General features: G+C 46.2%; 1 protein-coding gene across 4 annotated transcripts in view; it reads right to left on the reverse strand.

Moving 5' to 3' along the window:
* LOC125452070 (solute carrier family 66 member 2) overlaps nt 1–15,140 on the reverse strand; it is a 47,500-nt gene extending 32,360 nt beyond the window's left edge. For 3 of the 4 annotated variants that reach the window (XM_059645963.1, XM_059645961.1, XM_059645964.1), the window contains exons 1-4: nt 15,093–15,140; nt 11,757–11,883; nt 7,921–8,348; nt 1,734–1,867 (exon numbers count right to left, since the gene is read on the reverse strand). In XM_059645963.1, the coding sequence (XP_059501946.1) occupies nt 1,734–1,867; nt 7,921–8,129 (343 nt within the window). In that variant the 5' untranslated portion in view covers nt 8,130–8,348; nt 11,757–11,883; nt 15,093–15,140. The remainder of the gene's footprint in view (nt 1–1,733; nt 1,868–7,920; nt 8,349–11,756; nt 11,884–15,092) is intronic. The other variant, XM_059645962.1, reaches the window with a different exon arrangement.
* Between the last annotated feature and the right edge of the window lie 1,982 nt (nt 15,141–17,122).

Consider the following 17,122-nt stretch of genomic DNA (forward strand, 5'->3'; position numbering starts at 1 on the left):
AGTGCTTATTGTCATTTGCCAGAGATAAGAGCAATTACCTCACGAGAGAATTGCTGACTCTCAGGCTCCTCTATGTCTTAGTGAAAGCACCATTTAAAGAACAAAGGTATCCATGGCACAACTAATGAGTATTCCTGATAGAAGAATCGATGGATTAAACCCTTCCCGACAGATTAATTGATAGTGAAGGTACCAAGCGTTCTGGAAACACGTAACCTGGCTGTCATTTTGAGAGACTAAATTCTATTTTATTTAAAATATTTAAGACTTATATTTATTGGAACAGCATACTATTAAAATCTTGTTTTATTCAAGAATAGTTATTAGTTAAAAGGGATTTATTCATTTTATCAATAGTTTAGTTTAGTTAATTTGTTCACTGTTAGAGTTAGACAAATAAATTGTTATTTGTTGACTGTAAAGAGTACGTTAGGGATTTATTTTATTTAACCACTAGAAGTTGCTGAAAAGCAGGTTACACTACTTTTCATACTCCTTTTACAGATTATACTGTGAGGTGCTCCTCAGTGTTTCAGTTTTGGTTACCGGGGCGGGGTGGGGGGGGGGGGGGTCAACCTCTGTTTTATAACATTAAACTTGCAGCATTTAAAGCAATACACAAATGCATCTTTGGTTTGGCACAAATTGTCAGCATCTGCTATCTTCTCCCCATCATGACTACCAACATAAAAATAGAATATTTAGCTTTAGAAATGCTGAAAAGTTAGAATGATACTTGGCATGTGCCAAGGTAGGGTTGAATTTCCTCCTACAATTTCTCCCATGAATGAATTGTATACAATCAACTAATTCAATTTCACAAGCGTAAGAATAGCAGAGTAAGGGGAATAAGGAATGGTGGAGGGTGAATTGAGGAAGACATGATGAGAGAATGAGAACACGGAATGCTGTGAGACAAGTAGAGCAACTAAGCCTCTTACATTCACGCTCTGGCCTTTACAGTTCATTAAATAATTTTGCTACATTGAAAACCAGTTTGATTGCAGTAAGTTTGTTCAATTTTAGTAGATGTGACTCTAAGATCGTGCTTATCAGCTATGCAAGAGCGCAGAACTCAAGACTAGTGACACAGAGTTTCCTAGGTAGACAATCAATCATACTCAGCAGTGAGGGACTGTCGATGATGATGAATATTTCGAAGTGTATTTTGTATGAGGATAGGTAGGTGCTGTCCTTTTACATGGGCTCTGCCTTTCAAATGTATTTTGTTCCTGACACATCTCCCTAAAGTAAATTTTAAATTGTATCAATTGAGGTTAAGTGCAAATTGGTGGTGAGCATTGAGTGGTTTTCAAGCACCCCTAGAAAGATACTTGGTTAAAGTTCCTCATGTCCTGGCAATGTGTTTATAATATGTCGGAACAGGTTGAATAGTTTCTGGTTTTAAATTTCACTTCACAATTAACTCTGATTTCTTCCTTCACCAATGACTATCTGGAGAGTAATGCTCAGCACCCCAACATTAATTTTGAGTATGAAATTAGCATGTGACTGAATCATAGAACTGGCAGCTCAGGATATTATTGGAAAATCGTACATTATCTAAAATAACATCATTTTTAAAATGAGACCCTTCTAGTAATAATGTTTCTTTACACCTGTGCATTTTATTAAAAAACATTTACCAGATTGCTTATCACAAAAGATTTTGTATTGATTAAACATTTTAAACCTGCCGGTGTTCAGATTGCCTACATTTGATTGTCACTAACCTGTAAAGGCACGGCGTCGTGTTGAGAGTTCACTGGCTACACGAACAGCAGTACATAACTTCAACATCACCAACATGGTAATGATCATGATTATACTTTGTAATAAAAGGGGTGGTTCAAAGTACCTTCCAAACCTTAAGAAAAAGACAGAATACATTATATTCACAATTCAAGCTACACAAGTTCCTTTAAACAAACAAGCCTTGTAACTTTAAAGGATTGAGTACTCAGAACTAAAATCAGAAATATACAGAATTATACATAAACTAGGTACAAAAGGAGTCATTTGGACCAAGTGGTCTATACCAGCATTCATACTTCGCCCACTTTATATCTTCCCAAATCCTTTAATTGCATTATTCAAGTGTCTAGCTCTTAATTAAGTATTATGCTGTCTGCTTCAACCAGTCCTACATTCATCACAATGTATGAAAAAAGCTTTAAATTATTTTAGTTTGTGAACATCCAATTATTTTTACACCTCAGCACTAGCAAACATCTTTATAATTACAAAGACATTCAGCAGGTCTGCATTATGTTTCCTTGCTAATAGAAAGAATCTCAACAAACTTAGGTGTTGGCTGGTAGTTAGTTGGAGAAACTCAAGAAGTTGAGATTTTGTTTTGGCATAGGCAGGCTGATGGGCTATTTGGTCAAGAAGTTTGAAACCTTGTAGGAAGGAAGGAGAAACCGTAGTCAGTAACTGAAAGCCAGTAACCAGAGGAGACAAGTTTAAAGTCATTATCAAAAGAATAAAAGGTGAGGGTGGCAAAATTTCCACAGCAAAATTTTAGGATTAATAGGTTTCTCTGATTCCCTATTGGATAATACTTATCAGCATGTGCTTCAGTTTGACCTGTTACTACTCTGAATAGGAATGTTTTCTACTTCAATCCTATTGAAGCCTTCCACAATCTTTCGTATCATATCAGCCATATTTCATTCATAAAAAGACACAGCGTTACTAAATAACTCTGGGCATAGGGCATGTGAAGCAGCCGAGCACTGTTACCTCACAACATTAGGGCCCCACGTTTGATTCCAACCTTGGGTGACCATCTGTATTGAGTTTGCACATTCTCCTTGTCAACGTGGATTTCTGTGAGGTGCTCCAGTACTATCCCACAGTCCAAAGATGTGCTGGGTCGGGAAAATTAACCATGCTAAATTACCCCACAGCATCCAAGGTTGTGCGGGTTAAGTGGGTGATAGAAACCTCACTTGGGGTCACAGTGAATAGGTGAGGGTGGGACGTTCTTCAGAGGTTTGGTACAAACTTGATGAGCTGAATGGCTTCTTTTCACTGCAGGAATGCTATTATTATTGATCTAATTATTTTGGGCAGGGGAATTTTTACAATAGGCTTCATGATTGCAGAGTGTTGGCATTGCAAGGAAACAATTTATCGAATGATTTTAAAAAACAGGCAGAGTTTGAGTTACTGTATCAGTGATCATGGGAACTGCAGATGCTGGAAAATCCAAGATAACAAAGTGTGGAGCTGGATGAACACAGCAGGCCAAGCAGCATCTCAGGAGCACAAAAGCTGACGTTTCGGGCCTAGACCCTTCATCAGAGAGGGGGATGGGGAGAGGGAACTGGAATAAAAAGGGAGAGAGGGGGAGGCGGACCGAAGATGGAGAGAAAACAAGATAGGTAGAGAAGAGAGTATAGGTGAGGAGGTAGGGAGGGGATAGGTCAGTCCAGGGAAGGTGGACAGGTCAAGGAGGCAGGATGAGGTGGTTGGCAGGAAATGGAGGTGCGGCTTGAGGTGGGAGGATGGGAAGGGTGAGAGGAAGAACAGGTTAGGGAAGCGGAGACAGGCTGGGCTGGTTTTGGGATGCAGTGGGGGAGGGGACGAGCTGGGCTGGTTTTGGGATGCAGTGGGGGAAGGGGGGGGAAGGGGGGGGATTTTGAAGCTTGTGAGGTCCACATTGATACCATTGGGCTGCAGGGTTCCCAAGCGGAATATGAGTTGCTGTTCTTGCAACCTTTGGGTGGCATCATTGTGGCACTGCAGGAGGCCCATGATGGACATGTCGTCTGAGGAATGGGAGGGGGAGTTAAAATGGTTCGCGACTGGGAGGTGCAATTGTTTGTTGCGAACCTTGTGGAGGTGTTCTGCAAAGCAGTCCCCAAGCCTCCGCTTGGTTTCCCCAATGTAGAAGAAGCCACACTGGGTGCAGTGGATACAATATACCACATTGGCAGATGTGCAGGCGAACATCTGCTTAATATGGAAAGTCATCTTGGGGCCTGGGATAGGGGTGAGGGAGGTGGTGTGGGGGCAAGTGTAGCACTTCCTGCGGTTGCAGGGAAAGGTGCCAGGTGTGGTGGGGTTGGAGGGGAGTGTGGAGCGGACAAGGGAGTCGCGGAGAGAGTGGTCTTGCCGGAAGGCAGACAAGGGTGGGGATGGAAAAATGTCTTGGGTGGTGGGGTCGGATTGTAGATGGCGGAAGTGTCGGAGGATGATGCGTTGTATCCGGAGGTTGGCGGGGTGGTATGTGAGAACGAGGGGGATCCTTTTGGGGCGGGTGTGGCGGGGGGCGGGGTGTGAGGGATGTGTTGCGGGAGACGCGGTCAAGGGCATTCTCGACCACTGCGAGAGGAAAGTTGCGGTCCTTGAAGAACGTGGACATCTGGGATGTGCGGGAGTGGAATATCTCATCCTGGAAGCAGATGCGGCGGAGGCGGAAGAATTGGGAATGGGGGATGGAATTTTTGCAGGAGGGTGGGTGGGAGGGGGTGTATTCTAGGTAGATGTGGGAGTCAGTGGGCTTGAAATTGACATCAGTTTCTAGCTGGTTACCTGAGATGGAGACTGAGAGGTCCAAGAAGGTGAGGGATGTGTTGGAGATGGCCCAGGTGAACTTGAGGTTGGGGTGGAAGGTGTTGAAGTGGATGAACTGTTCGAGCTCCTCTGGGGAGCTGGATTTATTTTTGCTGCCTTTAGCGTATAATCTCTACTAGTCATACAGTAAGTATGTACTGCAGACAGTAATTAAATGTGCCTATGGAAATGTAAGATGTTCAGGAGATAACTGTGCATTAGGATCTCTTAATGTCTATTTGTACAGTTTCAGTGTTACCTCAATCAAATTAAGCACAACCTGAATATTACGCCCTTACATAATCATGCCTACACTATCTCACTGCAGCATATATTCCAAAACTCAATGTTTATTAAATTCTGCTCTGTGCCAGACCTTGGCAATGTGTTGCATCCAGTATATGTCCATGCTGATCTGGCACTGCATACTGTAGCATACCATAATTTGCATTGTCCCAGAGTTTACTGCCAAAATAATGGTGAGTGAAGACAAATACTCAATCTGTTCAAAAAGAAAACCCAGCAATTTACAGCGAGGGAGAGATGAAAAACTGTTGGATGAAATGCCTGCAAAAAACAAAGTTTGCCATCACTCTCACTGTAAATATGCCAAATAAATGTGTTCAGAAATGTTTTGAAATGTCTGGGGAAGGTGGTACTATAATTCATACCTTCTTAGTAAGGACACTATCACTGTACCCAAAGGCCCTACTTTCGTGCAACCAAGAGAAATTGCTGCATATGTCTTGTAAAAACTAATCAAATTTACTGCAGTATGTTAGGGCTGATATTTAATGGCATAAAGACTTTAACGGGCCCTTAATGCTTCCAATGGTCTTTCATTAGCCAGCAGTTATACAAAAGCACAGCAAGTGCTATGTAAGCATACTAGTGGCATTGATGGATTACAGTCAAAGAGAAATACAGCACAGAAACAGGCCCTTTGGATCAACTCATCCATGCTGACCAGGTATCCTAAATAAATCTACTCCCATATGCCAGCATTTGGCCCGTATCCCTCTAAACCATTCCTATTTGTATACCCATCCAGATGTTTTTTAAACTTTATAATTGTACCAGTCTCAACCACTTCCTCTCGCTGTTAATTCCACACATGCACAACTGTCTGTGTGAAGAAGTTGCCCCTTTAGGTCTCTTAAATCTTTCCCCTCGCACCTAAAACCTATGCCCTCTAGTTTTGGACTCCCCAACCTAGGGAAAAGACCTTGTCTATTCACTCTATCCATGCCTCTCATGTTTTTATAAACCTCATAACATCTCCCCTCAGCCTCTGACACTCCAGGGAAAACAGCCCCAGCCTATTTAGCCTCTCCTCTAGCTCAAACCCTCCAACGCTGGCAATATCCTTGTACATCTATTCTGAACCCTTTCAAGTTTTGCAGCATCCTTCCTATAGCAAGGAGACCAGAGTTGAATGCAGTATTCCAATAGTGATCTAACCAATGTCCTGTGGAGCCACAACATGACCTCCAAACTCCTATATTCAATGCACTGACAATAAAGGCAAGCATATGAAACACCTTCTTCTCTATCCAATCTGCCTGCGACTCCACTTTCAAGAAACTATGAAGATGCACTCCAAGGTGTCTCTGTTCAGCAACACTCCCCAGGATCTTACCATTAAAAAGGTGTATAAGTCCTGCCCTAATTTGACTTTCCAAGAAGTAAGCACCTCAGATTTATCTAAATTAAACTCCACCTGTCACTCGTTAGCCTGTTGACCAAGCTGGTCAAGATCCTGTTGTACTGAGGTAACCTTCTTGGCTGTCCACTACGCCACTAGCTTAGGTGTCGTCTGCAAACTTATTCACGGTATCTCCTATCTTCACATCCAAATCGTTTATATAAGTGACAAAAAGCAATGGACCCAGCACCAATCGTGGATTCTAGATTAGAGTGAAATTAATACTCAACTCCTTTCAGTACATCAGAGCTGTAATGTTTCCACCTTGCCAAAAGTATACAGGTCCACTCATTGGCAAGTATTAATTCCAGAAGCCGCACATTACCGTAATGTATGTTGCTTTAGCACGTAGGCAGCAAGTAGCATTTACTTCCTGAATTTCAAAGAACTACAAAGCAATCTGATTCACATGATTGTTATTTTCAAAGGCGGCATGCATTCAGTGATATTTATTTCACTAGTCTAATGTTTTGTCCTTGCTGTCTAACTCGCCATGGCTTCACTGCTTTCGATATCCAGAGTTTTCTCCAACCTCATAAGCCCTGTTGTTGCAAATCTGGCCTGGTGCAACTCCAATTTAATTATTCCACCACTGGTAGGCCAGTTTTGTTATCCAAGCCACAAGCTCTTAAACATTTTCACTTACGTCTATTTATCATGCCTTCCTCCTGAAGACCTACCTCTTTGACCAAGCTTTGTCATCTGAACTAAAAACCACCAGGACCGCATCATACACTGTTTTAGAATGCCCTGCCAAGTGCCTTGGGATGTTATTTTATAGTAAAAGATGCTATGTAATGCTATGTAAATTGTTGTTATCCTTGTGGATATTAAAGCTACTACAGGGTTTCGCTAGCCATTCAAATCCTTAGATCTTATTAGCTAAGGAAACGGACTACTAGCTCTGTCACTGACTAGGTTCCCATTGCCTTTGTCACACTGTTACCAATTAATTCTCCCAGAAGTTTTAGACAATTAATTACAGCTTATGAGGGGAACAAATCTAATTCATTGGTATGCCCAGATCCAACAATTTTGGGCTATTACTTTTTTTTTTAAGAAATTTGTGACAAGAATTCATCACGAAGATGGACAACAATTGAGCTTATCTCTAACATACATCAATGTAGCAAATCTCAAATCAGTTCACCGTGCTCAACTTTATATTCAGACAAGAACATTTTACACAGTCAGTGGTATAAATTGATCATGACCTAGGAACTCCTAGTCACAAGGAAGACTAAATGAGCGTTATGATCCCCCTTGCCGCAAAGCCTTTAATAACCACTTTCCACAACACATATAATGTAGTGGCTTCATATACAGAAGTATATCTAGATCTATGGAACTAAATACCAGCACCAAAGGTACTCACTTAAACGTCCCAAATCCACACAACGTCACAAGGTATTACTAAATGCAGATCATTTCACTTTCCAAAGACTGACAATCTTTTCTTTAAAAGATTAAAAACTCAATTTATTGAGTGGGATCAGCCATAATGCCACCCCACAGCTTTATGCTTTCCTGACACTGCAAGGAATACTGCTACTTTTGTCACATTGACAGTTCCAAAGTACTTGGTAAAATAAATTCGCCCAGCACGATCGTATATTCGTTAGGGGTTTGGCACAAGGTGAAAGCAGACTTACCAAAATAATACTCTCAATATATTGGCCACAAGCAGCACTAAGCAGACATAGATGGAGAACCCCTCTGCATTCTGTGTGCGCTTGATATCCCTGTATTGAGGAATGTAGGGCACGACACCACCAAACACCATTGCCACCGCTGCAATCCAAGAAGCCAGCTGGCCGACGGGGAGGGCAAACTGCTTGAGAGAGCTCAGACCATGTTCCATGTTTGTCGACAAATAAATCCCGACCAAGAGGAAGGTTTGGCCTCTTCAGTCACCAAAGCCGCAATCTTCAGCCGCTTGCTGCATTGTTGTGCAAGAGGTCCCGGAAGCGGCTTGAAACTGCGCTGCAGTTGGGGGATTGAAATGTGAGCAGCGGAGTGCCCGACCCAGCCCTGCTGATGTCACTGAAACATCCGGATTTCCTCAACGCCACGCCGACAACTGAAATGTAAAAAAAATTAAATGTGCTCGTATTATAGTTGTTTTTTTTCTAAATGCACAACTTAATCCCACAAGCGACGGAAAGCAATGTTTTAATTGATTGCAAGGGGTCCACGTGACGTGTCTCCACCAAAAGATATATGAAGCTGCAAAAGAGAAGGCATTTCATTCAAGTTCGTGGAACACGTGTACACCAGACACATGATCCAACAAGATGATAATTTATCATTCCAGCTTCACCTTTCCTCACCACCCTCACACAATAAAAGTAAAGACTGCGAGATAAGAGTACTGTACGAAGCCATAAGTCCTGATATTGTGCATTAAGTACCCTGTTCTTATCTTGCACTGATACACAGCGAAAACATTCTAACTTGCCAGGGAACACTGACTTAAGAAAAATGGGCATCTTAAGGGAATCGTAATATGTAAATAGTACACAAATTTACAACTATTATTCCCCCAATACCTGTTTAGACAGTGACCTTATTCAAGCTTTAAGTTAACTTTCATCTTCAGCAAGGTTAATAGCAGAAGTTAAAACTTAATTGCTACCCAGCTTACGGTCGTCATACCATTCTCAAGACTGCTTCCAAGCTGCAGATTCATTACACAGACTTTCCCAAATGATCCATCTTAAATGGGAAGCAACATATCTCATTCTGCACTGTCTCCACGGTTGCAGTCTGACCCAATGTGATCTCCAGCACTTGTTTTCAACAGAAAACCAGTTGGGTTTCAGATTCCCATTCAACGTCTCTTGCTACAAGTGTACAAAGAACCCTGGGTGGTTATAGATTAGGTTCTGAATCCCTGAATGTTTACGGTTGGACAGTTGAATCAAGATTCCAGTGAAGGAATTGATGCTAAGAGGAGAGCATGATATGAAGAAAAACTGGATATGATAAAAAAAACCTTGATAATTTGAGGAAAATAGTTCATATGGCTGAATATTTCATTAGTTCAAACTGAATGTTTTGATGGTGTAGTTTTAAATAAATAATTTTGTCACTTCCATGCTCCTTGTGCATATTTTCTCATGTCCAATCTACTTTAAGACAAACAATGAATTGCAAAGTCATTGACTTGGCTAGATGCATGCAGAATTGCTTAATTGTACCAGGAGACTCCAGGGCATTAAGTTCTTTATTTAATGGCTGATTCAGTTCATAATCAAAACCAAGACCATCATCAGCTTCAATAAATTGACATATGTGAAACTCCTGCTCCTCATTTCCGTGTCCAAGAGAATTCTGTAAAAGAGATAGTGCCAGACAAACACTAGCCATGGCTGCTCCCAATTATTAAAAAGCATGTCAAGGTAAACTGGTTGAAATATCAACTGAATTTAGCATTGTCAATCCATTTTGAAACAAGTACTCATTTCATTTGTCTCCTTGAAGGTGGAGTAAGCCAAGTACCCAAGTTCATATTATTAAATCCAGCCCTTTTATGTCAGTGGCAGAATTATAGACCCACTTTATACAGAATCTAACTAAAAGCCAAGATTTACACATTGCTAGAAGCATTAAAGTTTGATCACAAGCTGAGGCTGACTTGCACATTTACCTGAGGGCTTCATCCTCATTGTGCACTGCACTTTACCACACTGAAACCACTTTACCATATCAGCCATGTTTTTTAAGAGTACTTATAACTGACAGTGAGAAGTGAGAATGTAAACTGCAGAAGCACTGGCCTAATCTTCAGTCTTCCCTGGACTTCGGGTGGTGCTAATATAAAAATCCTTGCTCAAAAGAGATCATAATGACAAGTCCAACAATTACAGACCAGTCAGTTTAACTCCATTTGTGGGGAAACCTTGAGAACAATAAATCAGGATGATCAGCCATGATCATAATGAATGATAGTGCTGGCTCGAAGGGCCAAATGGCCTACTCCTGCACCTATCGTCTATTGATTAATGGTCACATGAACATAGGTGAATTCGTCAATCTGAATTTCTTACGGTAACTTGCTGGTGATAATAGTAGGGTTGAAGAGGGTAATACTGTTGTGGCGCACATGGACTTCCAAAAGTACCATACAATAGACTTGTGATAATAGTTATAGCTCATGGAATAAAAACAGTAGCAACATTGATCCAAAATTGGATGAGTGACAGGAATATCTTCCTTTTTGGAGGAATGTTTGTAGTGGAGGTCCCCAGGGATTGATATTGGGACCCTTGCTTTTCCAGATATAAAGTAATGATCCAGACCTTGGTGTGGAGGGGAAGCATCTGTGGATGACCCAGAAATTGGAAACAATGTAAGCTGAGAGGAGAATAGTGTAAAACTTCAAAAGGACATTGACAAATTGGTGGACTGGGTGGATAGATGGCAAATGATGGTCAATGCTGATGAAAAGTGATATATTTTGGTAGAACAATCTTGGACATATGAAGGATACATATAAAAAACAGACAACATGCAAACACAATGGGTCATGTTACTTTTTTTCCTGTAATGGAATGGTTCTGTGATAGTGTCAGTTGTCTCATACATATCAAATGGTCACTATGAAGTGCCTTACACAATCCACAAAGTACTACATTTCATCCAAAATTCTGCTGCTCATATCCTAACTTACACCATTTCCTTATCACTCACGTTTGCTGACTGATGCCAGCTCCCTGTCTGACAAGGCTAATATATAATCAAAATTTGCCAGTTAAAATCACTCCATGGTATTGCCCTTCGCAGGTTAATCTCCTCCAGCCCTGTAACCTATTCAAAAATCTCTCAATTCTGGTCTCTTCAGGATCGCCAGTGTTCATCACCCCATCAGTGATAGGCATATCTTCAGCTACTTGGGCTATATTTCCCTCCCTAAACCTCTCCAACTCGTCTACTTTGTGTCAGAGCACTTAGGGAAGGTTAAGGTAAGGAGGACCCTACCTTAAAGAAAATCATTCTCGTCATTTGTTTAATGATTTCACAAGGCTTGCTGCCACATTTTATTTGATAACCCTCCTTAAGTGCTTTTACATATTCTATTAACCAAATAGCACTGTGTGGGGGACGGTCATTGCCACAGTGGTACTGAACTAATAGTTCAGAGGCACAAACTAATGCTCTGGGGGTTTGGGTTCAAAATCCCACCATGCTAGTTGGAAGAATGTAGCTTTGATTAATAAATACTTTTAAGTAAACAAAAAGTCTCAGTAACGGTAACAAAGAAATCATTGTTGACATTCTTATTAGCTAGGGGGATCAGAAGTTAGAGGGCAGATGGAAATATGGGAATACGAAATCTGGAACACAAACTGATCATGTGTACTTACTGAGTTAGCAGCGCAGCCTGAATGAGTCAAATGATCTGCTCCTAATTTGTACATTCATACAGTCACGAAAAAGCCATCTGATTCACAATGGTTCTTTAGGGAAGGAAATCTGCCATCCTTACCTGGTTTTGGCTGCATGTGACTCCAGGCCCATAGCATTGTGGTTGACTCTTTAACTGCCCTCTAGATTTGCCCCAAGAGTCGCTCAGCTCAAGGGCAACTAGGGACTGGCAACAAATGCTGAGCTCTCTGGCGATGACCATGTTCGCATGCAAGAATAAAGGAAAAAAAAATTGTTGTTGCTACCAATAGGCTTACCATTTCCCTTACTTATAATGACAGCTTAGCGAAAAAGTATTGAGAAAGAGTAAACAATTCTCCTTCATAGAATCCAGACGAAAATAATTCAAATGAAAATGCAAGTAGTAGTTTGCTATCAGAATGTTGAAAGCTCAGTATCAAGTTTGTTAGATAATCGCTTCTGTGAAGCAATTCTGATGTTTTATTAGATGAACACACTATACCAATACAAGTGATTGTATTGTTCTGCTGCAATACTTCATGACTTCAAGACCAGGCTGTGCAACTGTTACGCTTTCTGGATCAGATTGGAGATTCCTTGCCTAAATTTCAGGCATTCAGGTGTACCAGATAGGATTTTACCACAGTCGATGATAGTGTCGTGGTCATCATCATTGAAGCTAGTTTTTATTCCAGATTTCTGGACTGAATTTAAATCGCACTGCAGGCTCCATAGTGAGATTCAAACTACTGCCCCAACAGCATTAGCCTGAGTCCCTGGGTTACTAGTCCCGCAACATTACCATAATGCTGCAGTCTCCCCATAGATCGTCCTGCTTCCACAGGTTTATGGAATTGTCAAACTGACTGCGCAAATGGCTACCAGGTCACCCTCAGAGGCTTAATTAAAGTTGCTCTCTCAATACTGACAGAATTTTCAACACGACGCAAAGGGTAGCTAGTGATTCAGGACGTCATCTGTGCACCATAGCAGCATCGTGGAACTATAGTGGGCAGATACCGGAGCTGCAGAGCTCTCAATGTAAAAACATGCATGGTCACCTCCATTTCTCCCTAGGGTCACTGTCCAGTTTCCCCATTCAACCCTGGCAGAACCCTCATTTAGTCTGATTCCCCCTTACAATCTAATCTGTTGTTATCTTCAGAAGCTATTGATACCACCCAGACATCCCATATCCCAGGACCTCCACAACCACCATTTTGCCCACCAGGACCCACATTCTCCCCGTCCTACTCTGCATCCATCCCTCCATTCCTTTTTCCTCTTCCTTTCCTATTCCCTAATTCACCTGCCCTCCCCCGTCTCTCTCCCCATCCCTCTTCCACTCCCCCTTGCGATCCCTGCCCTCCCCCGTCTCTCACCCCATCCCTCTTCCACTCCCCCTTGCGATCCCTGCCCTCCCCCGTCTCTCTCCCCATCCCTCTTCCACTCCCCCTTGCGATCCCTGCCCTCCCCCGTCTCTCTCCCCATCCCTCTTCCACTCCCCCTTGCGATCCCTGCCCTCCCCCGTCTCTCTCCCCATCCCTCTTCCACTCCCCCTTGCGATCCCTGCCCTCCCCCGTCTCTCTCCCCATCCCTCTTCCACTCCCCCTTGCGATCCCTGCCCTCCCCCGTCTCTCTCCCCATCCCTCTTCCACTCCCCCTTGCGATCCCTGCCCTCCCCCGTCTCTCTCCCCATCCCTCTTCCACTCCCCCTTGCGATCCCTGCCCTCCCCCGTCTCTCTCCCCATCCCTCTTCCACTCCCCCTTGCGATCCCTGCCCTCCCCCGTCTCTCTCCCCATCCCTCTTCCACTCCCCCTTGCGATCCCTGCCCTCCCCCGTCTCTCTCCCCATCCCTCTTCCACTCCCCCTTGCGATCCCTGCCCTCCCCCGTCTCTCTCCCCATCCCTCTTCCACTCCCCCTTGCGATCCCTGCCCTCCCCCGTCTCTCTCCCCATCCCTCTTCCACTCCCCCTTGCGATCCCTGCCCTCCTCCGTCTCTCTCCCCATCCCTCTTCCACTCCCCCTTGCGATCCCTGCCCTCTCCCGTCTCTCTCCCCATCCCTCTTCCACTCCCCCTTGCGATCCCTGCCCTCCCCCGTCTCTCTCCCCATCCCTCTTCCACTCCCCCTTGCGATCCCTGCCCTCCCCCGTCTCTCTCCCCATCCCTCCCCCGTCTCTCTCCCCATCCCTCTTCCACTCCCCCTTGCGATCCCTGCCCTCTCCCGTCTCTCTCCCCATCCCTCTTCCACTCCCCCTTGCGATCCCTGCCCTCCCCCGTCTCTCTCCCCATCCCTCTTCCACTCCCCCTTGCGATCCCTGCCCTCCCCCGTCTCTCTCCCCATCCCTCTTCCACTCCCCCTTGCGATCCCTGCCCTCCCCCGTCTCTCTCCCCATCCCTCTTCCACTCCCCCTTGCGATCCCTGCCCTCCCCCGTCTCTCTCCCCATCCCTCTTCCACTCCCCCTTGCGATCCCTGCCCTCCCCCGTCTCTCTCCCCATCCCTCTTCCACTCGCCCTTGCAATCCCTGCCCTCCCCCGTCTCTCTACCCCTCCCCCCACTCGCCCTTGCAATCCGTGCCCTCCCCCGGCCCCACTCCCCCTTGCAATCCCTGCCCTCCCCCATCTCTCTACTTCTCCCCCGACTCCCCCTTATAATCCCTGCCCTCTCCCGCCCCCACTCCCCCGGCCCCACTCCCCCTTGTATTCCCCGCCCTCCCCCGGCCCCACTCCCCCTTGTATTCCCCGCCCTCCCCCGGCCCCACTCCCCCTTGTAATCCCCGCCCTCTCCCGCCCCCACTCCCCCTTGTAATCCCCGCCCTCTCCCGCCCCCACTCCCCCTTGTAATCCCCGCCCTCTCCCGCCCCCACTCCCCCTTGTAATCCCCGCCCTCTCCCGCCCCCACTCCCCCTTGTAATCCCCGCCCTCTCCCGCCCCCACTCCCGCTTGTAATCCCCGCCCTCTCCCGCCCCCACTCCCCCTTGTAATCCCCGCCCTCTCCCGCCCCCACTCCCCCTTGTAATCCCCGCCCTCTCCCGCCCCCACTCCCCCTTGTAATCCCCGCCCTCTCCCGCCCCCACTCCCCTTTGTAATCCCCGCGCGCCCCCGCCTCTCTCCCAACCCCACTCCCACTTCCCCCTTCTCTCTCCCACCCCCTCCCCCTTATTATCCCTGCTCTCCCCCATCTCCCTCTCCCTCCCCCCCTCCGACTTCCCTTTACAATCCCTGCCCCTGCCCCTGCCCATGCCCATGCCCATGCCCATCCCCATCCCCATCCCCATCTCTCTTCCCCCCGACTTCCCTTTATAATCCCTGACCTCGACCTCTCCCTCTCCCTCCCCCTCTACGCTTTATAATCCCTGACCACCCCCATATCTCTATCTATCTCTCTTTATAATCCCTGCCCTCCTACTTCCCCTCCTTCCCTCACACTCACCGATTCCCATGTCTTTCCTGGATTGGGCTGGCTGCTTACTGCGCATGCTCTGTGCCTTTGTGTCATTGAAGGAGCCGGGGTACTGGCGCCCTCTGCAGGCTGTTGACCCTGAGTGAAGGCAATAGCCGGGTGGGCGGTCAGTTCACTTGCTGGCATTGGTGTATCATAACATCTCTGAGAGTCGTGGTTAAAAAAAATGTTTATACTTGTGTCACAGTTATGATTTCCTCGATTATAGGGATATATTACACAAGTATAAAACAAACATAAAATATTAACAAAGTGTGGAGCTGGATGAACACAGCAGGCCAAGCAGCATCTCAGGAGCACAAAAGCTGCTGTTTCAGGCCTAGACCCTTCTTCAGAGAGGGGGATGGGGAGAGGATTCTGGAATAAATAGGGAGAGAGGGGGAGGCGGACTGAAGATGGAGAGAAAAGAAGATAGGTGGAGAGGACAGTATAGGTGAGGAGGTAGGGAGGGGATAGGTCAGTCCAGGGAGGACGGACTGGTCAAGGGGGCGGGATGAGGTTAGTAGGTAGGAAATGGAGGTGCAGCTTGAGGTGGGAGGAGGGGATAGGTGAGAGGAAGAACAGGTTAGGGAGGCGGGAACAAGCTGGGCTGGTTTTGGGATGCTGTGGGTGGAAGGGACGAGCTGGGCTGGTTTTGTGATGCAGTGGGGGGGAGGGGAGATTTTGAAGCTGGTGAAGGCCACATTGATACCATTGGGCTGCAGGGTTCCCAAGCGGTATATGAGTTGCTGTTCCTGCAACCTTCGGGTGGCATCATTGTGGCCCTGCAGGAGGCCCATGATGGACATGTCGTCTGAGGAATGGGAGGGGGAGTTGAAATGGTTTGCGACTGGGAGGTGCAGTTGTTTATTGCGAACCGAGCGGAGATGTTCTGCAAAGCAGTCCCCAAGCCTCCGCTTGGTTTCCCCAATGTAGAGGAAGCCACACTGGGTGCAATGGATACAATATACCACATTGGCAAATGTGCAGGTGAACATCTGCTTGATATGGAAAGTCATCTTGGGGCCTGGGATAGGGGTGAGGGAGGAGGTGTGGGGGCAAGTGTTGCACTTCCTGCGGTTGCAGGGGAAGGTGCCGGGTGTGGTGGGGTTGGACGGGAGTGTGGAGCGGACAAGGGAGTCACGGAGAGAGTGGTCTCTCCGGAAGGCAGACAAGGGTGGGGATGGAAAAATGTCTTGGGTGGTGGGGTCGGATTGTAGATGGCGGAAGTGTCGGAGGATGATACGTTATGTCCAGAGGTTAGTGGGGTGGTATGTGAGAATGAGGGGGATCCTCTGAGGGTGGTTGTGGCGGGGGCGGGATGTGTTGCGGGAGACGCGGTCACGGGCATTCTCGACCACTGCGGAGGGAATGTTGCGGTCCTTGATGAACGTGGACATCTGGGATGTGCGGGAGTCCCGCATTTCCTGCAACACATCCCTCACACCCCACCCCCGCCATACCCGCCCCAAAAGGATCCCCTTCGTTCTCACATACCACCCCACCAACCTCTGGATATAACGTATCATCCTCCGACACTTCCGCCATCTACAATCCGACCCCACCACCCAAGCTATTTTTCCATCCCCACCCTTGTCTGCCTTCCGGAGAGACCACTCTCTCCGCGACTCCCTTGTCCGCTCCACACTCCCCTCCAACCCCACCACACCTGGCACCTTCCCCTGCAACCGCAGGAAGTGCTACACTTGCCCCCACACCTCCTCCCTCACCCCTATCCCAGGCCCTAAGATGACCTTCCATATCAAGCAGATGTTCACCTGCACATCTGCCAATGTGGTATATTGTATCCATTGTACCCGGTGTGGCTTCCTCTACATTGGGGAAACCAAGCGGAGGCTTGGGGACTGCTTTGCAGAACACCTCCACTCGGTTCGCAATAAACAACTGCACCTCCCAGTCGCGAACCATTTTAACTCCCCCTCCCATTCCTCAGACGACATGTCCATCATGGGCCTCCTGCAGTGCCACAATGATGCCACCCAAAGGTTACAGGAACAGCA

Source organism: Stegostoma tigrinum, chromosome 5 (assembly GCF_030684315.1).
Source record: "Stegostoma tigrinum isolate sSteTig4 chromosome 5, sSteTig4.hap1, whole genome shotgun sequence".
NCBI lineage: Eukaryota > Metazoa > Chordata > Chondrichthyes > Orectolobiformes > Stegostomatidae > Stegostoma > Stegostoma tigrinum.